Here is a 26,224-nt window from a genome sequence, read left to right on the forward strand (position 1 = left end):
GGGTGCTTGTTACCCTGCCTGCAAAGGTCAGATCAGCACCCATAGAAGAGTGGACCCAACACATAATCAATGTTTAGTCTTTTTTTTTTTAAGATTTATTTTATTTATTATGTGCACAAGCCAGAAAAGGGCACCAGATCTCACTACAAATGGTTGTGAGCCACCATGTGTTTGCTGGGAATTGAACTCAGGACCTCTGGAAGAACAGCCAGTGCTCTTAACCTCTGAGCCATCTCTCCAGCCCAAGTCTCTTAACTATAGTGATGAGACTTGGATAGGAGAGGCAATTTCCAAAGGCATAAAGAGACATCAAAGTGTCAAATGTTTTGTTGTAAACCTGGCCATATAAGAAGAAATTGTACACAGTGCAATCCTAGAAACAATGTTTCTTCTAGGAATGACCCAAACAGAAGTCTCCAACCTTCTGGATTATAGAGATTTAGCAAAGGCTGACATTGTATCTACAAATGCAGATAAAGAAGAGACACACAAGGCAACTCTTTACAATCTGGAAACACCTTGAGGGGTCTCTTGCAGGCCCCCATATCAAATGTGATCCAGTCATTTCCAGTCACCATGGAGGAAACTCCTCCCCAGGACAATTAGATGATCCAGTGGCTAATGTAAAATACCATACTGCATTGGATGATAGAATAGCTTTAAAAGATGAATAAAAAATTCCGAGAAAAAACATAAAATGAATATTTTGGCAGACTTCCATAAATGAACAAAGACCAAAGCTAAGGGTATGAATAAATAACATTATACCTGAAGGCTGTCCTGGACGCAGGAGCAGATGTGACTATAATTACACCAGAATCATGGCATCCAAATTGGCCTCTTCAGGAGGTAGATGTTCAATTCCTAGGGATTGGAACTCTAACTCAGCTAAAACAAAGCACAAGATGGGTTGAATACATAGAGCCAGAAGGATACAGAAGAAGGCTGAGGCCATATGTGGCTAATGTAGCAGTGAATCTATGGGATTATAATGTGCTATAGCAGTGGAATACCCAGATCTCAGAAGTGGACCATAAGCCAATTCAGTTTCTGGGAATAATATTAAAAGACACCACAAAAAAGTCACCAACCATTCATGCTGTACATAAATAGAACACAACAGCTGTTGAAATCTCAGTGATACTGCTGGCCCTACCCTTAAAATGCTGACAAACTGTCTGAGTTAGGCAATGGCTTATGACATTAGCAGGACTTAGAACAGCTGGTTCAGGAGCAACTAAATGCTCAACATATTAAAGAATCTACCAGCCCTTGGAATCCTCCTGTATTTGTTATTAAAAAGAAATCTGGAAATGGAGAATGCTGACAGAGTTGAGAGTCATAAATAAAGTAAATCAGCATATGGGCTTTCTACAGAATGGGATGCCCTTGCCCTCTCTGTTACCTATTGTAGTTATTGACTTAAAAGCTGTTTCTTCACTATACTTCTACAAGAAAAGAATAGGGAAAATTTGCCTTCACAGCACTTATTATAATTCTCAGCCAGTTAAGAGATATTAGTGGAGGGTACTACCACAGGGAATGTTAAATAGCCCCACCCAATGCCAATATTTTGTGAAAAACAATTGGAAATAATTTGTGTACAATTCTTACAATCTATGATTTTCCATTATATGGATGATGTCTTATTAACTGATTCAAAGTTAGGTACTTTAGAAAACATGTTCAAAGAACTAAAGTTTTACCTTGCTGTGAATTACAAATTGCTCCTGGAAAAAAATACAAAGAGGGATATAAGACAGGTTTACAAGAAAATTAGACCCCAGAAGGTATAAATCAGGAGAGATCAATTGTAGACTACTAGTGACTTTAAAAATTTGTTAGGAGATATTTCCAGTTTACTGCCCACCATTGGGATAACTAAAGATGAACTAGTAAATTTTTCCAATACCCTAAATGGGCTCAGGGACTTAAATAGTCCAAGAGCATTATCAGCTGAAAGATGAAAAGGAATTGGCTCTAGTGGAAAAGAAAATATGAGAGGCACATGTGGATTGGTGAATCCAGAGCTTAACTGCATTCTGGTTATAATATCCTCTTAATGCAGGAGGAAGATATTATTTTAGAATGGATATTTCTACCATGTAAACAGGGTAAGAAATTAAAGACGTGGAAAGATTTCTTTTTTTACATTCATCAATAATATTTTATTGTCACCGTATAAGTGATAACTTCAAAGGCAATTTTATTTTAAAAATATGTATATTGAGCACATTGAATACAGAGAAAGTGCATATGGAAATTACAGTAGGATGGTACAACATCAAAGTAATGGAAATCAAAATACTTGGAGTTCCATGATCTTGGTGAGATTAATATTTCCTTTGTTCTACATTAGAATTGCATGTTTCTAATCTTGTATAGGGTCTGTTAATTTTAGGATGTATGTCTACTAAACTTATCTGTTAACATTCTGTATGTTAAAATTTTAATTTGTATCCCACTTCAACTGAGCAACATGGAATTGTTTTTAGAGAATATGCATTGTGAAATGAAAGCAGATGAACTCAATTTCTACATCAGTGTTGGGAAATGTACAAGGCTAATTGTTTGCTTTCATGTCCAAATGTTTGCACATAACTGCATTGTTTTCTTTACATGTGTATGGACATGTAATCTGTTTTCCAAAGACCAGTAACATAATTAAACATCAGTATAACTAACTGCAGAGCTAATAAAACTACCAACTTTTCCACTGAGGACTTCATCCCCCAAAGCCCTAGATTTTGTATATTGCAACCATTTCTAGGTAAATGGCTTTGTGTCAACACTTAGTGTGAAACAATCCTCTGAAAACTTTGATGAAGTAGAGCTTATTTTAGTTGCTATATGCAGCAATATATATATGATAAGCAAGTTAGAGTTGGGGATTTAGCTTGGTGGTAGAGCACTTGCCTAGCAAGTGCAAGGCCCTGGGTTCGGTCCTCAGCTCCAGAAAAAAAAAAGTGAAGACAGATAAGCAAATTAAAAGGCATGTGAGAAAGAAATATTTGTAGATATAAAATCATAATTATATGCTTTAAGAGTAGGTATTATTATCTTCATCATACTTGAGAAACTAATTTAGTTTTAATTTAATTCAAATTGTTAAATAATTCTGTGTGGTGGAGCTCCCATATCTATAATTAGCATTATTAGATTTATTAAAAATGAGACTTTTAAGACAAACTAAGAGCTGGTGTTTGAAAAATGCTACTTACAATAACAGCAAACAGTGACTAGTGCTTGCTTCCTGCTATGTCTCCCGCAGAACATTTTATTCCTAGGAACAATGTGTTTGGAAAAAGTGGTTGAATGTGCTGTTCTAATATGTTGGTGCATTTTAATATATTACACTTGGTAGTCCATTGAGGAAGGCAAATTGAATTAATGGTTTCATTTCCCTTGGGCATTTGTATGCTTACACACACACACACACACACACACACACACACACCACAAAAGTAGAAGTAAAAATTCTCTAAAAACATAAAAGAAGCAGAGAGATAAATCTGAAACAGTGACCAGAAAACAAACCTCAGAATCTGCTGACCCACACCAAGCAGTGAGACTGTACTTTTCTACGGGTCCCACAATCTCTCAGAGCAGCAACACTTGCTGACCAAGCTCTCCACACACATAAGCTTGTAGGTGACATATTCCATCCAAACCATAATATAGTTATAAAAAGCAAAATTAAGCAAAACTTCATAATTTACAGGATCGAAGAAAGATAAATGAAGCTACATTTCCGGAAACATATGTTAATTTCCCCCAAGAAAAACCTTAAAGTATAAACAAAGCAACTAGCATTGTGGAAAAGATTTCTGATCTGATTTTAAAAGGAAAATTGAGACTTTATCATTTGACAGGAGTGGACCCAACAGAAATTGCCGTACCTTTAACTAATACAGAAATTTCCTCTTTATGCAAAGATAATGAATATTGGCAAAGAGCGTGCAGTAGTTTTTTGGGAGAGATTAATAACTGCTATCCCAAAAATAAGAGAATAAAATTCATAAAAAGAATCATTTGAGGCCGGGTGGTGATGGCACACGCCTTTAATCCCAGCACTCGGGAGGCAAAGGCAGGTGGATCTCTGTGAGTTCGAGGCCAGCGTGGTCTACAGAGCGAGATCCAGGAAAGGTGCAAAGCTACACAGAGAAACCCTGTCTCAAAAAAACAATATATATATATATATATATGAATCATTTGGGTCCTTCCTCACATTGTACAGAGAAAACCAGTCTCTGGAGTCCCAACGCTCTATATGGTTGTTACTAAAGCAGGAAAGGCAGAATATAAATCAGGAGATTTAAGTAAAGTGGTTCAAATCCTTTACAATTCTGTATAAAAGTCAGAACTGTGTGCCATTCTTATGGTACTAATGGCCTTTACAGAACCTCTCGATATAGTTACTGACTCTCAATATGCAGAAAAACTTGTTTTACATATTAAAACTACTGAATTTATTCCTGATAAAACAGAATTAATTTCATTATTTATACCATTACAAAAAATTATTGCCCTGGTTGCACTTGAACTCCTGGATTCCAGCCATCCTCCTGCCTCAGCCTCCTGAGTAGCCTGGGTCTCCAGATATATGCCATTGTTCCTGGATTGGATTTCATTTTAAGAAGTTAGGTAAAACCTTAACTTGATGCATTTTTAAATATTTTTTTTCAAAGCATCACTTTTTTAAAAAGATTCATGGTTTTAATTATGTATGTGTTTCTGCATGTGAATGTGTGTATGTCAATGAAGGTACTCATGAAGACCAGAGATCTTCCCTGGGGGCTAGAGTTATAGGTGGTTGTGAGCCATTAAAAGTGGGTTCTAGGAACCAAATTCACATCTGCTGTTGGATAATGCTCCTGTACACTGTAAAGATTTGTTACTCCCATTGGTTTAATAAAATACTGATTGGCCAGTAGCCAGGCAGGAAGTGTAGGTGGGGCGACCAGCCTAGGAGAAGGTTGGGAAGAGGAAAGGCAGAGATGGAGTCACCATGAAGACGCAGAGGAAGTTAGGTGAGAATGCTAGATTGAGAAAAGGTCCCAAGCCATGTGGCTAAACATAGACAAGAATTATGGGCTAATTTAAGTGTAAGAGCTAGTTAGTTATAAGCCTGAGCAATAGGCCAAACAGTTTATAATTAATATAAGTCTCTGTGTGTTTATTTGGGACTGAATGGCTATGGGACTGGGTGCAACAGAAACTTCCATCTACAACTGGCAACCACCACTGGGCATTGATCCACATAGACCTGAAACAGCTTTAGAAAGTTTCTGAAAGCACAGAAATGGGTCCACACCAGACTTCCTAGTCTCAAATTCTCATGCCAACAGCAGTGCAGAAATGAGTCTCCCGACAGCTGCCTGTGAGATGGAGCTGGCCACCAACTGCCATGAGCTAATTGGTGTGGCAGATTTCTGCAGTGTCTCCCTTGGGTCATGGTACAATGAGGCTTCTCCCAGCCTCTGACTGCAGGATTGAGAACAAGTCAGGGGCTTAAAAACACAGCTTCAAGCTACTTAATACTGCTTCCTGGAATTAAGGAGGTAAGCATGACTCCTTGGTACCTGCACCATGTTGAAAGCTGAGCAGGGTAAAGCTAGCAGTCAAAGCTGTGCTTTCATCCCAGCCACACAGTTTAACAGTTTAAACACTCTCCTGGTCAGAAAAGGATTACAGATACACAATAAGAACAGAGTCAGATGGAAAAACTCTAACCGGTTTACAGTGTATTTAAAACTATACGTAGACATGAGAGAGAAAATAAAGGCTACATAATGTCCTTATAGAGTAATAAAAAATAATAAGCCATGTAAAGATGGAAAATACACAGAGAATGTAGATATTGTATTTTATTGTGTTGCTGGGACTTTTAACTGTGGAGAGATGTGATTGTAAAGGCTGCTAAGTTAAATCAACATATATATTTTAAAGGCATTTTGACTTCAAAATTTGGGTCTAAGGATATATTGCTTTGGAAAAGAAATTCTGTTTTTGTTTCCACAGAAGATGAGAACCTATGGATTGCTTCCAGGTTAATATGGTTTGATTGAGAAAGACCTGAAAAATCTTCAATGGGAACAGATGGCCCAGATGATCTAACATTTCAGAGCACCTCTGTTGCAGTTTCCTCTGAGTTCTGCATCCAGAAAGGCTTCAAGGTTGCTGCCTGAGATGATCCAGCTTCACAGACTACTCAAGTCAATATCTGACCATAATCCTACTAGTGCCCCCAATCAGCAGGAAGTAGCCTAGCAAATTATGCCCACATTCCCAAAAAATGGATTATGGATGTTTGTCTTTGTTTACAGTATTGTTTACCAATTATTATGGATAATAGTTAGGAAAAAATCTGAACAAAGGAAATTAGATTCAGGCTTTTTGTTTTGAAAAAGAGAAAAGAAATGCTGTAGGATAATGCTCTTGTGTACTGTAAAGATTTGTCACTTCTATTGGTTTAATAAAATGCTGATTGGCCAGTAGCCAGGCAAAAAGTGTAGGTGGGGTGATCAGACTAGGAGAAGGCTGGGAAGAAGAAAGGCAGAGGTGGAGTTGCCAGCCAGACCCAGATGAAGTAAGATGATCTAAATATCACAGAACAGAGAAGGACCAGACTGAGAAGAAACCATGTGGAGTATAGTAAGACTAGAAGGGGATTTCCAATGAAGTCTTTCATGACTGGGAGGTCCTGAGTCCCTGGGGACAAGTGAGAGTTGTACAGATAGGATACATTCCTGCTCAAGAAAATCTAATTGCTCCTGGGTAGCTAGCATTTAAGGGATAGTTGGGGTATGTGCATAGCCACAACATACTACCTCTAGTCCAATGGTTGAGAGCATTAAAGATGACATATATAGGTGAGGTGTGGAGATAGAGATCTAAACTAGAGAGCTGGATGGTGGTGGCATATACCTTTAATCCTAGTGCTGGGGAGGTAGAGGCAGGCAGATCTCTGTGAGTTCAAAGCCAATCAGGTCTACATAGTGAGTACCAGGACTACAGAGAGACCTTGTCTCAAAACAAACATAATAAAACAACTTGAGGTCAAATCAGAGGGCATAAGTAACAAGTGGATAAATGGGAAAGAAGACAGAAATGGAGACCTTCACACTAAAACAACAATGGGCACAGAGAGGTGATGGAATGATTTGAACTCAGCCCTGACACACCTTTCCCCATTTCCCTCATCCAGGCCACACCTACCTAGAGTCTCTGACAATGGCTGGAGACACACCTACTAAGTTATGAATCCAGGCTACACTGTCCAGCTCCAGAGAATCAATTACATGAAACATGGAAGAGGCATGCTTCAAGGTCAAGACAGGACCAGTGGATGGGCAGCACTGGTCTTGGTAATGCATCTTACAAAGAAGAAAATTGTAATTTCTGATATTCCTATAGTAGTAGAGTAGTACTCTCTATATACAAGTAGTGACCACACTGGTCACTACAATTTGGAGAATCAGTAAACCAGAGGAAATGTCAACTTAAAGGTGGGGTGAAGGTGGGGGTGGTGGTAGGGATGAGAGGCACAGAAGTGTCATGGATATACCTAGAGGCAGTGAGAAGACAAGGATAAGATCCATTGGGCTGACTTTAAGATGTTTAACTCCTCCAAGCAAGGTGACACACATCTTTAATCCCAGGACTCTGGAGACAGAGGCAGGTGGATCTGTAAGAGTTTGAGGCCAGCCTGATCTACATAGTGAGCTCCAGGCCAGTCAATGCTACATTAGTAAGACTCTGTCTCAAAAAAAAAAAAAAAAAAAAAAAAAAAAAAAAAAAAAAAAAAAAAAAACCTAGGAAAAGTCCAGGCGATGGTAGCACGCATCTATAATCCAGTACTCAGGAGGTAGGTGGATCTTTGTGAATTCAAGGCCACCCTGGTCTACAGAATGAGTTCCAGGACAGCCAAGGCTATACAGAAAAAAACCTTGTCTGAAAAAAACAACAAAAATAAAACAAAACAAAAAGATGTTTAACCCCCTAGATATGTCCTGGAAACAGCAGAGCAGGATTTGGAACCATTCAAATGCAGGAGGGAGCAGTGCATACATCTAGGTCCAGGACCATAGTACCTACTCCAATGGAAGGGGATATGTACATAGTCCTGATGTGGCAAGCAAATGACTCCTAGGAAGAGGAGGAAGGACAGCCCAGACCAGGATAATGGGATGGGGTTGACAGTGTTACCCTGTGAGGCCATAAGTGCAAAGTTCTTCAGCATCACATCATGGTTCAGGAGTCTCTGAGTCTCCTCAAGAAGTACCCACTCCTCCTCAGAGAAGTACATGAACACGTCTTCAAAGTTCACCCACCTCTGCCACAGTGGGGAGAAGTCCATGAGTGGCCTTTTCCCCAAGGACCCCACTCATGCTCTTCTATAAATTCTCAGAGGAAATATGAGGACTGGGTACCACTGGTGTTTGCTCTCCACATGGTCCTATTAATATGTCCATATGTAGTAACAACAGGCACGTGGGCAGATCTGCAAGCCACAGGAAAACATAATGGAATTCAGCTACTATCACAAAATCTACTACTTGGAAAAGTCAAGGACTTCTCCAAAGGTCAAGCCATGGCTTAATTAGTCTTGGTGATATTTTAGCGTTTGCAAATATATATATATATATATATATATATATATATATATATATATATTAGCTGGTTCCTAAAATGATTTTCTTGCATACTTCCAAGAACTCCTAACAGTGTATTTATCTAAAATGCCGATAAAGCATCCAAGGCCATATGAAACAACACCTGTCTCCTAGGTCAGGTGGATAGCTTTATTTCTTATGCAATTTAGGGTGAGACCCTCCTTTCTTATACAACCTTACCAATAGACGCCTAACTTCTTACCTAACCACTTCTAGGAATGTAGACTGATTACATAGATCCCCTTTTCGATATACTAACTGATCATTAGCACTCGGTTGACCTCCTCTTTTACCATTCCCATTTTGGTTTGTAAAAGAAAGCCTGGTGGTCACTGCCTGAGGAAAATTCTCACCTGCCTTTATGACCCCGTAGAATTCTTGCTCGGCCAGAGGATTGCTTTTGCTTGGGTTTATAACTGGACTCTGGAGAGACTTGGGGGGAACATAGAGGACAGAGAGATGGAGAACAGGGAGGGAAAAGGAGGATTTTGACCAGAGAGTATGTGTGGACGAGATGAAAGATGAGGAAGAGTCAGATGGGGAAGTACTAGCTGCGTAAGAACAAGATGAAAAGGACCTAGATGAGGCAGAATTAAGAGAATTAAAAAAAAAAAAGACTCACTGAAAAAGTGCTGGGTGGAGGTGGTGCACACCTTTAATCCCAGCACTCGGGAGGCAGAGCCAGGTGGATCTCTGTGAGTTCAAGGCCAGCCTGGGCTACCAAGTGAGTTCCAGGAAAGGCGCAAAGCTACACAGAGAAATCCTGTCTCGAAAAATTAAAAAAAAAAAAAAAGACAAGAGAATTAAGATAGGACTAAGATAGGACTTAGAGGGAGCAGTAGATAAATAGAGAAATCAGGCAAGAAAGGAGCTAGGCATGAGTGCAGAATAGAAGCTGTGTAGAGAAAGAACTCACACAGAATAATAAAGTGTATGGATTTAGGAGTTTTGTGTACATAGATTCATTTCTTTTCTTCAAAGATTAATTATCAGCTGGTTGTAGTTTCTTACCAGACCCTGGGAGGGGGCTATCGAGTGGCTGCACCCCCATTGTCCCCGATAGGCAGAAAGTCATCATTTATGATCTGGGCTTAGTACCCAGAGCCCTACTCTTCAGTCACCTAACTCCATGGAGTTGGCATGATCATGCTGGACAGATAACCCAAGTTAGGCTCACTTTTCTCCCTTAAGATTGGTTCTCAGGCCCAGAGCTCATCAGTGTACACTCTAACTCTCTGGAATTATTCTTTAGATCATCTCTGACACAACTCTATACCTCTACCCAGTTGGTGGCATCTATTGTCACCCTCTTGGCTCTCTGACTGCACTATCAGTGTGATGTGAATCTTCTGTCTTCTAAACTCCAGCCTACACATTATCTTCCATTCCACCCTGTATATCTCCACCTGGGAACTCCACATGGAATTCCAATGCTGTGTGTCTGGCTGCCCACTTGACATGGGCATAAATGAACTTTTGATTTCCATACAGAGATACTTCTAGCACTGACCTTCCTGGTTCAGGTGATGGAACATCCACTCTTCTCGCTGATAAGACCCGAATTCTTGAGGTAGTTATTTTCTCTCTTACATCAGGAAACGCAGTTAGATCACTTTTCCCAACTACAAGGCCCCCCCCTCTGGCCCATGTGTTATCAGTGTTCACCTAGGATAATGTGGTAGCCACCACTGTGGTCTCCTTGCCTTTGTAATGTACCAGACCCTCACCATACCCAGTCTATCGTCCATTCATCCTCCAGAGCAGTGGTTCTTAACCTTCCTAATGCCTTGACCCTTTAAAACAGTTCCTCATGCTGTGCTGACCTCCACCCATAAAATACTTTGCTGGTACTTCATAACTGCAATTTTGCTACTATTATGAATCATAAATATCTGATATGCTACCCCAAAAGGGGTCATGACACAAAGGTTGAGAACCACTGATCTAGAGAGTATCTTGGGACCTGAATCAGATCTCATCTCCCTCTAATCTATACTCCCAACCACCCCTAGAATAGAGGCCAAGTTCTTCCAGGCCATTTCAGCCCCTCATCCTTGTGTACTAACCAAGACACAGTACAGTTATTTCTTTTTTATAATTTTATCTGTTTGTCTTTTGTGTTGCTTTTCGAGGTAAGGTTTCTTTGTGTAGCCCTGACTGTTCTGTAACTTACTCTGTAGACCAGGGTGACCTTAAACTCACAGAGATCCACCTGCCTCTGTCTCCTGAAATCTGGCATTAAAGGCATGCACCACCACCTCCTGGCATAAAATAATTTTTTTAATGTGAGGTTTTTTTTTTTTTCTTTTGTGTTGATGGGAGCTTTACCTGCATATTTGTGAATCATGTGTGTGCAGCCCATAGAGACCAGAAGAGGGCACCAAATCCTATAGAACTGGCATTGTAAAGGCTTATTAGCTTCCCAGTGCCGGCTGGAAAAGAAGCCCTGTAAGGACTGAACCATCTCTCTAGCTCCAGTTTGTAGTCTCTTAAAAAATTCTCTCTGGCCGGGCGGTGGTGACACACACCTTTAATCCCAGCACTCTGGAGGCAGAGCCAGGCGGATCTTTGGGAGTTCGAGGCCAGCCTGGTCTACAGAGCAAGATCCAGGAAAGGCACAAAGCTACACAGAGAAACCCTGTCTCAAGAAAAAAAAATCCTCTCTGAATCTTACCTCAACTAGTTGTCCAGGTAGGTTCTTGTATCTAGAACTTCAATCTTATTTCAATAATGATCACAAATGGAATCCCTCTAGCCTAGACTTAGGACCCTTGACTTGGGGTTTTTCCAGGGTCCACAGAGCCAAGAAATCAGAAGTAGGCATGTAGTCCATGCAACACATAATCCTGGAAACTTAAATGGGTAAGGGTGGGTTGAGGGAGGGCATGGGCATTCTCCCCTCACTTGTTTAGGCTAACCATAATTACTTTCAGGTTCATGGGAATCTGTGAGACACAAACAACCATGAAGAAGACCCCAGGGCTATGGCATCTCTTCTATTCATGTGATGCTACAAAGTGCCTGAGATTGTCTTCTACAGAGTCTTCAGAACTCCCTCCTTCCTTCCCTCCCTCGCTTCCTCCCTCCCTTCCTCTCCCTCTGCTGTCTCTCATTTTGTCATTTTTTTTTGAGACAGGGTTTCTCTGTGTAACCCTGGCTTTCCTTGAACTTTCTGTGTAGACCAAGCTGACCACAAACTCAGAGATCTATCTGTCTACCTCTGCCTCCCATTCTTTGGTCCTGGTTACCTCAGAAAACAATTTTCTTAGTTACATAGTCAGCAACTGTGTGGAGCCCATGCAGAAGTGAACACTCTTTTAAATGATACTTTATAATCTGTATAGACAGGCTCATGGATTTTCTTTCTTTTTTTTTTAAGATTTATTTATTTATTATGTATACTGTATTTATTATGTATACAGTGTTCTGTCTGCATGTATGCCTACAGGCCAGAAGAGGGCACCAGATCTCATTATAGATGGTTGTGAGCCACCATGTGGTTGATGGGAACTGAACTCAGGAGCTCTGACAAAGACTTTCAGTATTTTATAGATATCTGGAAAGAGAGGTGATTTACCACACAGCGCTTGGCAACCAATGAAAAAGCAACAGGAACAGAGGCGACATAGCCACCAAGACAAATATGTATACCTGGAAAGACTGCCTATCATGAATGTGCATAAATATAAAACTTCAAGGGCCGGCAAGATGACTCAGTGGGTAGACACCCTCTGCCTGAGCCTGATGATCTGAATTCGACTCCTGGAACTCATACAGTGGAAGGAGAAAATTGACTCCAGCAAGGTGTCTTTTGATCATAGCACTCAATCCATTCTACATATATGTATGTACGTACACACACACACACACACACACACACACACACACACACACACACACACACCAAAACAAAAAAAAATCGATTCAAGGCGAAACAAATAGAAAAAAAGAAAAAAAAAAACCTTTAATCTCAACACTCAGGAGGCAGAGGCAAGTGGATCTCTCTGAGTTCAAGGCCATCCTGGTCTGTAAATCGAGTTCCAGGACAGTCAGGGCCACACAGAGAAACCCTATCTTGAAAATCAAAAGACATAAATGAAAACAGGTGTGACAGAGATGGAATTAAATAAGGACTAGAAGGTCATAATTTTGCTGAAAGAAATAAACAATGTTGATGTTTCAAAGGTATAGAATATGACCACAGAGATTGTAAGAGTAAAGCAATGTTCTGGAACTCGTGACATGTCACCTGGTGACCTTCTTCTTTTCCCCACACAGTTCCGTTCCTATCCTGTCTTTGCTTTTTTTTTTTTAATTTTATTTTATTTGCATTCGTGTTGTGCCTACATGTATGTCTATGTGAGGGTGTCAGATCTTAGAGTTACAGATAGTTATGATCTGCCATGTGGGTGCTGGGAATTGAACCCTGGTCCTCTAGAAGAGCAATCCACGGTGCTCTTAACCATTGAGCCATTTCTCCAGCCCATCTTTGCTTTTTAAACATTTAAGGATTTATTTATTCTTTATTCTTTTGTACTTGTGAAGACTTCTTTCTTTTTTTTTTTTTTCCTGCTTTTTTGAGACAAGGTTTCTCTGTGTGTAGCTTTGGTGCCTGACCTGGATCTCATTCTGTAGACCAGGCTGGTCTTGAACTCACAGAGATCCGCCTTGCTCTGCCTCCCAAGTGCTGGGATCAAAGGCATGTGCCATCACTGCCCAGCCGTGAAGATATTCTTTAAGGCCTATGATGTGGTTTTAGAGAATGTTCCATGTAATGCTGAGAAGAATGTGTATTCCACAGTGTTGCGTGCAATGTTCTGGAGATTTCTGTTAAGTCCCTTTGACTTCTGGTACAATTTAACTCTGTATTTTCCTTCTGATTTTTTTTTTCCAATCTGAAATGCAGATCTTTTGATAACAGTGAGGTATTGAAATCACTATTAATGTATCTGGACTCATTTGTCTTGTCATTACTAGCATTATTTAATAAAATTATGTACCTTAATATTTGGTGCATATATTTTTATACTACTAAGTTCTTAACAGATTATTCCCCTACATACTAATATATGGGAACCTGTATTGTGTGACCTGCCTTATTTTAATTTGGGGTCAAAGTCTAATTTATTAGATAGAAATATATCTATTTTTTATCTATTTATATATACTGGTTTAATTTTCCACTTCCTTGGTATATTGACTTACATCCTTTTATTTTGAATCTCTTTGCCAGTGAGATTAATAATAATACAACTTAACTGGTGTTGTTTTAAATCCAATCAGCTATTCTTTTTCTTATTACTAGAGAATTCAAACTATTAGTAACTAGGATAGTTATTAGATTTTTGGTAATTCTGGTAATTTTCTCTGTTGCTCATATACTTGGTTGAATTGTCTGCTCATCTCTTCTTCTGCATTATTGTTTACTTTTTTTTTTTTTTTTTTGGTTTTTTTCGAGACAGGGTTTCTCTGTGTAGCTTTGCGCCTTTCCTGGAGCTCACTTGGTAGCCCAGGCTGGCCTCGAACTCACAAAGATCCGCCTGCCTCTGCCTCCCAAGTGCTGGGATTAAAGGCGTGCGCCACCACGCCCGGCTTATTGTTTACTTTTATACTTTTTACACCTTCTACCATCTTATAAAATCTTTTTTAGAAATTATTATTTTTGTATATGTGAGTGTATGTGTGCATGTACTTCTGTGGAGTCAAGAAGAGGGCATGAGATACCCAGAGGCTGAAGTTACAGCTGGGTTTGAACCACCATGTGGGTCCTGGGAACCAAACTCTGGTCCCTGGGAAACAAACACATGTTCACCCCTGAGACGTCTTTGTTTCTGCAACATGTTCCTTCCTGTACTGTGATGGATTGCACTGTCTTCTTTTCAGAGGGGGGCATTGTGATGCGGGTTTGTAATCCCCGCACCTTGGAATGGAGTGAAGAGGCTTAGTGTTTAAGACCATTTTCTTGAACGAACTACATTATACATGGTATCAGAAGATCAAGTGCCACCTTGTATGGTGGTGTTCTGTGGATCAAGCCTATGGCTAGATGCACGCAAGACAAGAGCTCCAGCGACTGAGCCCCAGCCCCAGCCATTCTGTAGTTTTGACATCGTGTGTGTGTGTGTGTGTGTGTGTGTGTGTGTGTGTGTGTGTATAAAGTTTTTATCTTAGTGTCTGTATATGCACACATCTGTTATACCACTAACATACCTACCTTCTGAGAGTTCAGGAAGACTTTTTAATATCGTGTACTTGAATTATTACTCAAATGAAGATTAGCAGGTCAGTTTTTGCACATCTACTTTGAAACTACATTAAAGAAGGTAGATGATGAAGTCAAATAAGTTCCTCTTCAGCTCTGAATTTCTCTGCTGGTGTTAGAAAGTTCTCATCTACTCTTGAGTTTTACGATACACAATGCCCCCCAAACTGAAAGCTCTTATATTGTCTCATAAAAGGGTCAGAGATGTACTGACCCTTTTTTAAAATTAACTAATTTACAGTTTGAAGTAATGTTTCTTTTCTATAGGTTTTTTTTGTTTTTTGTTTTTTGTTTTTTGTTTTTCGAGACGGGGTTTCTCTGTATAGCCTTGGCTGTTCTGGAACTTACCATGTAGACCAGGCTGGCCTAGAATTCAGAGATCCACCTGCCATTGCCTCCCAAGTGGTGGGATCAAAGGCATGCACCACCACCACCACCACCCTTGGTAGTATGCTGTGGGATGGTCTGTATGTCAAATTACTCTGATTGGTCAATAAATAAAACACTGATTGGCCAGTGGCTAGGCAGGAAGTATAGGCAGGACTAACAGAGGAGAAAAGAAAGAACAGGAAGGTGGAAGGAGTCACTGCCAGCCACTGCCATGACAAGCAGCATGTGAAGATGCCAGTAAGCCACAGGCCTTGTGGCAAGGTATAGATTTATGGAAATGGATTAATTTAAGCTATAAGAACAGTTAGCAAGAAGCCTGCCATGGCCATACAGTTTGTATGTAATATAAGTCTCTGTGTTTACTTGGTTGGGTCTGAGTGGCTGTGGGACTAGCGGATGACAGAGATTTGTCCTGACTGTGGGCAAGGCAGGAAAACTCTAGCTATAGTAGTACTGACCTTTTTTTATTTATTCTCATTCTACTTTCTCACTTCTGTATACATCACAAAGCCTGCTTGTTGCTAGGCTACATCTACAAGGGGCTCATTTTCATTCACTATAATATGATTTAGCTGCTTCCCCAGAAAACACTCACTTTAGGTGAATCCTGATGCATGCAAGACAAAAATACAGGTCTTCCATTGTCTGGAGTCACATCAAAGGCCTCTGTAGGAGATCCTGCCCTTTATGGTCTGGGAAGCATGAATGGGCAGAAGCCCATGAAGATACCAAAACTTACTTTTTTTTTGGTTTTGCAAGACAGGGTTTCTCTTTGTAACAGCTCTGGCTATCCTGGAACTAACTCTGTAGACCAGGCTGCCAGGCTGACCTTGAACTCATAGAGATCTACTTGCCTCCCAAGTGCTGAGATTAAAGGCATGCAACACCACATTTGGCTAGATATCTAAACTTTCTGTTTCACATCTTCCTGTTCTAATGCCAGGAGCATTGCCATTTTAGCTATAACTGTTGGTAGACTCTGATGGTTAGAGAAAGCCATGAATTACAGAGGCAGGAGAAATGCACAAGCCTTGACAGATGAAGGTAAAACAGTATTGAGAACTGAAAACAACCAGACACGTTGGTGCACACACAACCCTGGTGCTCAGGGGACCGAGGTATGCACTTTGGAGTTTTAGACACAGGGAACAGGGAGGTTCTCTGTGAGTTTTGAGACCAATCTGGTCTACAGAGGACTCCAGGCCAGCAAACTCAGAACCTGTATCAAAATAACATAAGCGGGGCTGGAGAGATGGATTCGCAGTTAAGAGGACTGACTTCTCTTCAGGAGGACCTGGGTTCAATTCAGAACACCCACATGGCAGGTCACAACTGTCTGTAACTCCAGGATCCAGCACTCTCACACAGACTTACATATAGACAAAGCACCAATAAAATAAATAAAATTTTAAAAAAGAATATTTACAAAATTTCACAGACACATCAGTCAAAATGTAAAAATAATAATAACATAAGCAAAGAAAGAAAATTCAAAATAATAATATGAAACTAGTTTTAAGAGCCAGGTGAATCTCTGTGAGTTCCAGGCCAGCTTGGTCTACAGTGAGTTCCAAGAAATGCACAAAGCTACACAGAGAAACCCTATCTCAAAAAAACAAAAAACAAACAACAACAACAACAAAAAACCAGAGAGAGAGAGAGAGAGAGAGAGAGGGAGAGAAATGACCAAAAGTAAATAAACAAGCACAAAATTTGATGACATATAGCCTTCAATAAAACAGGTAGGAGGCCGGGCGGTGGTGGTGGTGGTGGTGGTGGTGGTGGTGGTGGTGGTGGTGGTGGTGGTGGTGCACGCCTTTAATCCCAGCACTCGGGAGGCAGAGCCAGGCGGATCTCTGTGAGTTCAAGGCCAGCCTGGGCTACCAAGTGAGTTCCAGGAAAGGTGCAAAGCTACATAGAGAAACCCTGTCTCGAAAAACCAAAAAAAAAAAAAAAAAAAAAAAAAACAGGTATGATGGGACTGGAGAGATGGCTCAGTGGTTAAGATTAGCTGGTTTCTAGCAGAGGACCTGGGTTTCATTCCAAGAATGCACATGGTGGCTCTCAAGTGTATGTACCTCCACTTGCAGGGCATCCAACAACACTGTCAACTTCTTCCAATATCAGGCATGCATAGGATGTCCATACACACAGGGAAAAGCTCACATACATGAAGTAAATAAGTAAATCTTTTTAAAATTTCCTACATACATAGATACAATGTGTCACTTTTTATTTAAAAAGTTTTTCAGGCAATGTAGTTTGATCATGTTCTTTCCTTTCCCCCAACTCCTCCCAGACTCTTCCCACCTTCCTACCTGCCCAACTTCATGTTCTTTCTCTGAAAAAAAAAAAAAAATTAAAACTAAAACTAAACAAACCAAAAACAATTTAAAAAAGAAACCACCAAAACACACACACACACACACACACACACACACACACACACACACACACACACACACACACACAAGTCCATTTTCTGTTGGCCATCTACTTCTGGGCATAGAGTTTGCCCAAGAGTGTGGTTGACATACCTAACAACTGTCCAGTGGAGAAAACTTGATTTTCCTTTTCTCAGCAGGTATCACTTGCTTCTCGCTTAGAAATGGGATTTTGTGGGCACTTCCCCTTGTCAGTACGAAGATTTCGTCTATGTTTAAACCTGTCTTGTGCATGCTGGCACAGCCTCTGTGGGTTTTATATCAGTCCTGTTGTAAGCAGACTTTCTCTTTCCTAGGAGCCATCCACTCCCTCTGGCTCATACAATCTTTTTGCCTCCTCTTCCACAGAGATCCCTTGAGGGGAGGGGTTTGAAGAAGACACCCTATTTAGGGCTTAGGGATCCAAAGTCTCTCACTATCTGTCCAGTCGCAGGTGTCTCAGTTAATTACCAGCAAGAGGCTCGTCTGATGAGGAGTCCACCAAATGCTGGTCTGGGAGAAGGTTCTCCATATTTGAAGCCTTTTAAGCTTTTTTTCCAGTGAATTTTCAGGTGTTTAAGTTAGATGACTAAAGGACATCCCGCATTCATGACTCCCGCTCATCTACTATGAACCTTCTGATGTTTATAGAGGCCAGAACTATAGCAATACACTTTGTCACACTCCTTGCACTTATATTGCTTTGTTGCCGTGTGAACTCGCTCATGTCTAAGGAGGCTGTAACCTGAAGTAAAGGCACTCCCGCACTCACTGCACACGAAAGATGTGTTATGAACTCTCTGGTGTTTCACAAGGTGACAATTTTGGATGAAACGCTTTCCACATTCACTGCACTGGAAAGGCCTTTCGCCATTATGCACTCGACCATGATAAAAAAGGTTGGATTTTTCCTTGAATGACTTTCCACATTTATCACACTGATAGGGCTTTTCACCAGTATGAAGTCGATAATGACTTACAAGGCTGATTCTGTTCCTATATGATTCCCCACATTTGCTGCACACAAAGGGCTTTTCTCCAGTATGAACTCGATAATGACATATTAAGCTGGATTTGTTCCTATATAATTTCCCACATTGACTACACTTATAAGGCATTTTTCCATTGTGAGCATTCAGATGATGAGTGAGAGAGCTTTTATAATTGAAAGCTCTTCCACACTTAGTGCATTGAAAACGCTTTTCTCCAGTGTGAGTGCTCAAGTGTACAACAAGATGGGCATTTTGGCGGAAGGATTTCCCACACTGACTGCATTTAAAAGGCCTCTCTCCAGTGTGTATTTTCTGGTGTCGAATAAGCCGGAACTTGTAACTAAAGGCTTTGCCACACTCAGTGCATTTGTAGTTTCTTTTCTTGGTGTGAATGGACTCTGCATTCTCAGAGCTTCTGTGTGGCTGCCTGGCACTGGGGGTCATCGGAGACTCAAGAAGATTTGAGGACTCCTGGAAGTCCACCACATCGTTTGTGCTTTGTGAAATCTTCTCTGGCGGGCCACTTCTGTTGGTCTTCATGGCTGGGATCCTGATCTGTTCTCTTTGTAGGGGTTCATCACCACATGTCAGCTTCTGCTGTTTAAGCATGGCTGTGTGAATCCCTTGTTCTGCAGAAGTACTCTGCTCAATGGGCGATGTCTCGCCCTCTCTGTTCCAATATCCTGAACATAGAGAAATACTGATGAATGGATAGAGAGCACAGAGTGACAGACAACACATATTGTTAACAATGATGTGACATTCTTCACCAAACAACGGGGATAGCGCAGGGTAGTAAGGGTCCATTACCATGCTGAAATTGTCAGGATCATAGTTTTCTAGGGGCCTTAGGGGCAGCAAGCACACAAGCATGGAGCAAAGTACAGGAGAAGAGGTGCAACCATAACACACTCATTGGCAAATGGCTTTCTGTAAGCCCCAGCTGTTGGAGATGCAGGACACAGTGCAGAAGGCTGTGTCTAGGCCAGTAACACAGGATAACCAAAGAATCTACATTCAAGGACTGCTCGGGGTAGACCGTGCACTAACAACACAATCAAGGAAATCCTGTGTTTCACACTGTTGCAAAGACTGATCCATGAGGAGCAGCTTTGGTTTAGAATAACAAGGAAAACTGAGATAGAATCTGCCATTATCCTTTGCCTTGGTACTAAAACATCAGAACCAGTAGAAAGATACTTCATATGAACTCATCCTGAGTGCATGCATAAGCAACATCCACCCTCCAAGTACCTGTCCACATACCTGGAGTCAGGAATCTCAGCGCATGGGTGAAGGGATCTCCTGAAGACTCCAGGTGAGTGATGCCACAGATCTCAGAAGGTACAAGTCCTAAAGTCAAACATAGGACAAATGAACATTCCATAGTAGATAGAATAGAGAGTGATGCAAACCATGACAATCCATAGGGAAGGAAATTAGTAAGAATGATCCTTAGAGAAGTGGCTTGCAAGAAAAACCCATCAAACAATGATCACAGTAGTGTAACAATCTTCCTTCAAGAAGGGTGTGCCTGTGGCAGTGATTGTACCTGGGTAATAGGAATGCCATGTATTTACAGTATTATCAGGCCATGAAAGCCATCAAGTTGACCTCTGTTATGCTCACTATATGGCTCCCGATCCCACATTGCTTCCTACAGACCCTTCTGTACTCAAGAGCAAGAGATGATGGAAATGTGGCTTGGAGCCCAGGATTATCATCTGTATCCTGTACTCCAGGATGGTGGGAAAAGATTCACTGAATATTGTGTAGCTTTGGGAAATTACATCCCTCTGTAGAAACGAAGTCAAGCCCATCAAAGACATGTTCTGACAAGATGGGAATGCCCTTACCCAATGAGGTCACCATAACGAAGATCTCCATCATTACTCTGCAGTACAGGAACCTCTGAGAGTCATCAAGAAGTGTCCATTCTTCCTCTGAGAAGTAGATAGCCACGTCCTTAAATGCCACACAGTCCTGCCACAATGAGGATATATGAGTTCATATGATGCCTTCTTCTGTGGCACTCTAGCCATCTCCAAAACGGTCATTTACACTTAGCTTTGTACTTCTGAGAGCACCAAGCTCTGAAGCCACAGAAATCCAATCTCTCAAGGTACCTTTGGCCACTGTGGTCAACAGTCTAAGCTAACAGGTAGATGGGCAGAAGAAGTCCATCTATTCTTACAGTATTACATCAAAAGGCCCTTGTTTCACATGGGCTCTGACAGATGACCTTACCACATATGACCAGATTTGTACCATTGTACTATGCCAAGGCACATGGGCTTGGAGGCCATTTATGCACACTCTCAGCACACACCTTACTATTCACTCTACCTGTGTTTCTATTCAGCATTCGAGTCCAGGTGCTTAGTTTGTGAGCCATGTTACACCTCCTGTCTTTTCACTGAATCCAACAAAGACCATGCACATCTGTGGATTTCTGAGCATTCTCAATCCATCTCAGTACCAGGCATTCTTTATACCTTTTTTCCTTTTCAGGTCCAGGCTTTCTATAATGGTAGTCACTGGAATTTTTTTTCTTTTCTTTCTTCCTTTCTCTCTTTCTTTCTTTTTTTTTTTTTTTTTGGTTTTTCGAGACAGGGTTTCTCTGTAGCCCTGGCTGTCCTGGAACTCACTCTGTAGACCAGGTTGGCCTCAAAATCAAAGAGATCTGATTTTCTTTGCCTCCTGAGTGCTGGGATTAAAAGCATCCATGCCCAGAGTCATAACTAGAATTTTAATGCCTCTGATTTTAAGAGTTCTGCCAAAAGTGGGAAACTCTGCAGGCTAATCTTATGTCAACTTGACACAGAAACTAGAGTTATCTGAAAGGAGGGAACCTTAACTGAGAACATGCCACCATAAGATTCAGCTGTAGGGCATTTTCTTAATAAGTGATAGGTGGGAGAGAACCCAGCCCGTTGTAGGTGGTTCCACCCCTGGGCTGCTGGTCCTGGGTTCTGTAAGAAAGCAGGCTGAGCAAGTCATAGAAAGCAAGCCAGTACACAGCACTCCTCCATGACCTCTGCATCAGCTCCTGCTTCCAGGTTCCTGCCCTGTTTGAATTCCTGTCCTGACTTCCTGTAATGATGAACAGTGCTGTGGAAATATAAGACATAAATCCTTCCCTCCCCAACTTGCTTTTTGGTCATGGTGTTTCTTGTCAAAGCAACAGAAACTCTAAGACAGAAGCTCTACATATAGTCCGGGACCCTGGGACCTTATATTCAGTAATCATCTTCCCTGGCAGGTATATAAAGAATAGAACAGCAAGCAGAGTCCCAAGCCACGTCAATCTCAGAGGTCACTAAAGAGGGGACAAAACAGGGTACATAATGGGGCACTGTCTGTTGCACGGATCCTAAATGGTCTTATAATAAAAACTCAGAGCCAGATATCAGGGTGAAAGCTGAAAGATCAGAGAAGCAGAGCGAGCTACCTCTTAACTCCCCAACCCCTCAGCCTGCAAGAGCCTGAAAAGACCTGAGTTCCTGTCTCCTCCCACCTTATGTTCCTTTCTCTGCCCAGCCATATCACTTCCTGTCTCAACCTTCCTAGTGCTGGGATTAAAAGTGTGTGATCCCAAGTGCTGGAGTTAAAGGTGTGTGCCACTATTGCCTGGCTGTTTCTCTTTTAGACTGGATTAATCTTGTGTAGCCCAGTGTGGCCTTGAACTCACAGAGACCCAGACAGATCTCTGCCTCTGCCTCCTGAGTGCTAGGATTAAAGGCCTCTGCCACTACTGCCTGACCTCTATGGCTAACTCTGTCCTCTGATCTTCAGGCAAGGTTTTATTTCTTAGGCTACAAGCAACATATCACCACAACTGTCTACTTACCCCTTCCCCATTGCTAGGTGTCACTGAACCAAGAGGAAACTGGGAAATAACTTGAAGCTGTGAGCAACAAGCAATGGCGTTGGTATCCCCAAGGCTCATTTAAGCCCTCAGATCTTAAGTACCTCAGTAAGGTACACCCAACTGGCACCTGAAGCCCAGTCCTCAATGCGATCTCTTTCTGCATGCTCTTGGGTAAGGAAACAATGTCCTCAGTCTTGTCTCTTGGCACATAAGGAGAAGAACGGTACCCATGTTGCCTGGTGAAGAGGTGCACATCTTTAATTCCAGCACTGGGAAGGAGCAGACATGCTTATCTTTGAGTCTGAGGACAGCCTGCTATCTACAATGATTAGTGAGTTCAAGGACAGCTGGGGCTACATAGTAAGATCAAGTATAAAAAAAATTGACACCCATGTGTTTATGAACATTACATGAATATTATTAGGTCACACTCGGTCCCATGTGTTACTTAGCACAGTACTCAGCAAAGGTGCTTCCTACACACATAATTACTTTTTGGAAGTGTTTGAGCAGAAAGCCAGATGTCGTGGCAGAAGCCTTTAATTTAAACACTCGGGAGGCAGAAGCAGGTGAATCTGTATGAATTTGAGGACAGCCTGGTCTATATAATGAGTTCAGAATGGCTGGCTTTATCTATGTATATTTAATAAAGAATAATACTACACCAGGCAAGGTGGCACAGCCTTTAATCACAGCACCCCCGAAGCTGAAACAGGTGGAATTCTGTGAATTCGAGGCTAGCTATAATTGGTCCATATAATGAGCTCTAGACCAGCCAGCGCTACAGAGTGTGACCTTGTCTGAAATGAAACAAAATAAATACAATAATCAGCACATAATCAAACATTGAATATGCTTTTAAGCAATGTTAGGCGCTTACAATAATGTTATATCCATGATAACATATACATATGCGTGTATATCTATAGATATATATCCATCAATAGAGTCTTATTATGCATGTATGGCTATCCTTGAACTCACAGAGATCAGCCAGCCTCTGGGACCTGAGTGATGAGATTAAATTTTTGTGCTCCCCATTCCAGTCATGCTGTCTTCATTGCTACTGTTTGATTATGGATCTTGACCAGATCCTGTTGAAATGGATACCTTTTGATGTGCTAAGTTCCACAGTCCAGAATCCTACACTCTATGATAAACTTCAAGCCTGCACCCAAAATCTACATAGTGGAGGCTTTCCTAACTCTAGATCTTCCTTCACCTCAGCTCCCACCTGATGTAAGACTTTGTGATTTTTTTGTTTTTCGGAGACAAGGTCTCTCTCCATAGCCCTGGCTGGCCTCAAACTCACAGAGAGCCTCCTGCCTCTGCTTCCTGAGTGCTGGGCTTATGTGCATCAATCACCATACCTGGCTGATACAAGACGCTTAATATTCTCCTTCCCAGACATCAGCCCAGGCTCTGTGTTGGCCCTGGCGTCCGTGGACCGCCCTTATTTATCCCCACCTCACACACTTCCCTCAGAACTCCAGAAGCGAATGAGCAAGCTTCCCATATGGCATTATCATTCTGAGACTTTCAATATCCCCAAGGATGAAGTGATCTCAATATGTGAAATTGCTGCAGCACAAACTCCCAATCAAAAACAAACAACTCACCCTTTAATATCAATTTCGAAGCTGCATTTGCCCCAGCAGGGTGCCCTGATAGCTCAGATTTTTGTTGTTGTTGTTGTTGTTGTTTTTTTTTTGTTTTGTTTTTTGAGACAAGGTTTGGGTGTAACAGTCTTGGAACTCACTTTGTAGACCAGGCTGGCCTCGAACTCAGAGACCCGGCTGCACGTCTCCCAAGTACTGGGATTAATGGCGTGCGTCACCACTGCCCAGATAGCTCACATTTTAAAATCCGTCTAGAGATCCGATCTCTTCTCTCCACCTTTATCTATGGTCCACACCCACCCCTACTTTTGCGCACAAGATTACAGACATCGCAGGTCTCTGTTTTGTCTCCACCCACAACATTCCGATTCCTCCAGGAGGGTTGAAGTTTTGAGAAATAGATCGAGCGTCTCCCGGGTTGCAAATCTGTAGACACCAGCACCTTCACAAATCTAACTTAGCTGCTAGGTGGCGCTGAGCTCCAAGCCTGCCTGCAAGCCTTGGGAGGTACACTCCATCTCGATGTTCATTAGGGTCAGATGGACTTCCCAGTACGCAGGTGTCTGAAAGGAGACTCAAGTAGTCCACCTCTGAGCCAACATACCACACAGTCTAGGATCCCTTGCCCTGCCCTGCCCCGCAGGCTCTTGACTCCAGGGCCCTCTCCCCGAGCTCTTGGATTCAGGTAGGTCCAGGATCACGTGGCACTTACCTGGGGCTGTGGTCCTTGCTTAGCGACCGCCATCAGCCTCTGCTGGCCAGCAGGGGACAGGGACTCAGGCGTCTTTGAACCAGGCACTCGGCGGATCAACACAAGGGTGCCGCAGACGTCAGACACACCTTGGTACCAGACGATAAGGCTCTACTCCTTTGGCAACTTCCTGCCCTGGACTACTCAATGTGATACCGGTTTTCTGTGCAACAGGGTAACCCAAGTAGGAACTTTGAAAAGAATCTTTTGCCAGCAACGCTAAAAGGCCCGCCCAACACGTTTCGCAACAATGGAAATGTCCATTTTGATTGGCTGATCTTAAAAAAAAAGTTTCACCTCACAACAGCCCTGGCTGTACCACACTCTGTGCCAGGCCTTAAGCTCTGGAACAGCTGGCCAACACAAAAGGGACTCCTTGGGGTTTTGTTGTTGGTGGTGGTGGTGGTAGTGTGTATGTGTGTGTATGCACCCCTCCCCCCCTTTTTTTAAATCAAGAAAGTATATAAAGTTGGGTGGGAGGTGGGAGGAGTTTGTGAAGGGGAAAAAATTTGACCAATATATTGAATGAAAAATTAAAAATTAAATTTGCTCAGCCAGTGAAAACGGGTGTCTCTGTAACTAAAAATAGTTTCGGATCAGACTTACCTGTGTTGCCTGCAGGGGATCCCTTTCAAAGTTCCTGGATGGGTTGGTCAGATCTGCACAAACTGGTTTACCCTGTATTGACCAGGACAGGAAAGCAGGAGAGGACGAAGTCCGAGCCACTCCAAGTGACCTGCTCAAGCCTTCGGTAGCGACGGCCAAGTTCTTCTGCCTTGCTTTCCAAAAGAGTCCCAGTGTAGGAGCATGTCAGGATGCCTGTATCCAGTGAATTTTGACTGATCCCTGACCTGACTGCTTGATTGTCCCAATGTAGGAGCATGTCAGGATGCCTGTATCCAGTGAATTCTGACTGATCCCTGACCTGACTGCTTGATTGTCCCGAGGTGTACGTCATAAACTGGAACACAGTGCCATGATCCCATATAGGGACTCATCCTGGTAGCCTGGAAGGGAGAGCTTCATCTTTGCCACTCTAGGATTGGGGATTTCTCCTCTGCACCGAGGCCTGTTAAGGCACTTGGGGACTACAATCTAAATTCTAGGTCTAGATGGAGAATTGATTTTTTTTTTCCTTCGAGACGAGAGTTTCTCTGTGCAGCCCAGGCTATCCTGGAACTCACAGAGATCCTCCTGCCTCTGTCTTCCCAGCTATTTATTTATTTATTTTTGGTTTTTTG

General features: G+C 41.9%; 1 protein-coding gene across 3 annotated transcripts; it reads right to left on the minus strand.

Annotated features, from left to right (window-relative positions):
- Positions 1-773: 773 nt before the first annotated feature.
- On the minus strand, positions 774-25,909 carry LOC121825290 (uncharacterized). 3 transcript variants are annotated; one of them, XR_006067449.2, is made up of 8 exons: positions 25,590-25,909; positions 24,945-25,146; positions 20,599-20,725; positions 20,009-20,095; positions 17,865-19,425; positions 3,222-3,283; positions 1,707-1,730; positions 774-888 (listed from the first exon to the last, which is right to left on the minus strand). XR_006067449.2 is itself a non-coding variant. In XM_042267822.2 (5 exons), exons 2-5 carry the CDS (start codon positions 24,975-24,977, stop codon positions 18,371-18,373), a joined length of 1,302 nt encoding a protein of 433 aa, XP_042123756.1. In that variant the 5' UTR covers positions 24,978-25,146; positions 25,590-25,909; the 3' UTR covers positions 17,094-18,370. The 3 variants fall into 3 exon arrangements, 2 of the variants coding, with proteins under 2 accessions (XP_042123756.1, XP_042123805.1); XM_042267822.2 differs by lacking the exons at positions 774-888; positions 1,707-1,730; positions 3,222-3,283 and having other exon boundaries at positions 17,094-19,425; XM_042267871.2 differs by lacking the exons at positions 774-888; positions 1,707-1,730; positions 3,222-3,283; positions 25,590-25,909 and having other exon boundaries at positions 17,094-19,425; positions 24,945-25,384.
- Positions 25,910-26,224: the final 315 nt, after the last annotated feature.

The sequence above is a fragment of the Peromyscus maniculatus genome, chromosome 1, assembly GCF_049852395.1.
Source record: "Peromyscus maniculatus bairdii isolate BWxNUB_F1_BW_parent chromosome 1, HU_Pman_BW_mat_3.1, whole genome shotgun sequence".
In the NCBI taxonomy this organism is placed as follows: Eukaryota; Metazoa; Chordata; class Mammalia; order Rodentia; family Cricetidae; genus Peromyscus; species Peromyscus maniculatus.

Excerpts from the sequence above, each read along its gene's own strand:
- LOC121825290 (XM_042267822.2), bottom strand. The coding sequence starts at position 24,977 with ATGGCGGTCGCTAAGCAAGGACCACAGCCCCAG. Across the intron at positions 20,096-20,598 it reads CGTTATGGTGACCTCATTGG|GACTTGTACCTTCTGAGATC; the intron begins GTAAGGGCATTC and ends GTTTGACTTTAG. Across the intron at positions 19,426-20,008 it reads GCTGAGATTCCTGACTCCAG|GATATTGGAACAGAGAGGGC; the intron begins GTATGTGGACAG and ends CTCTATGTTCAG.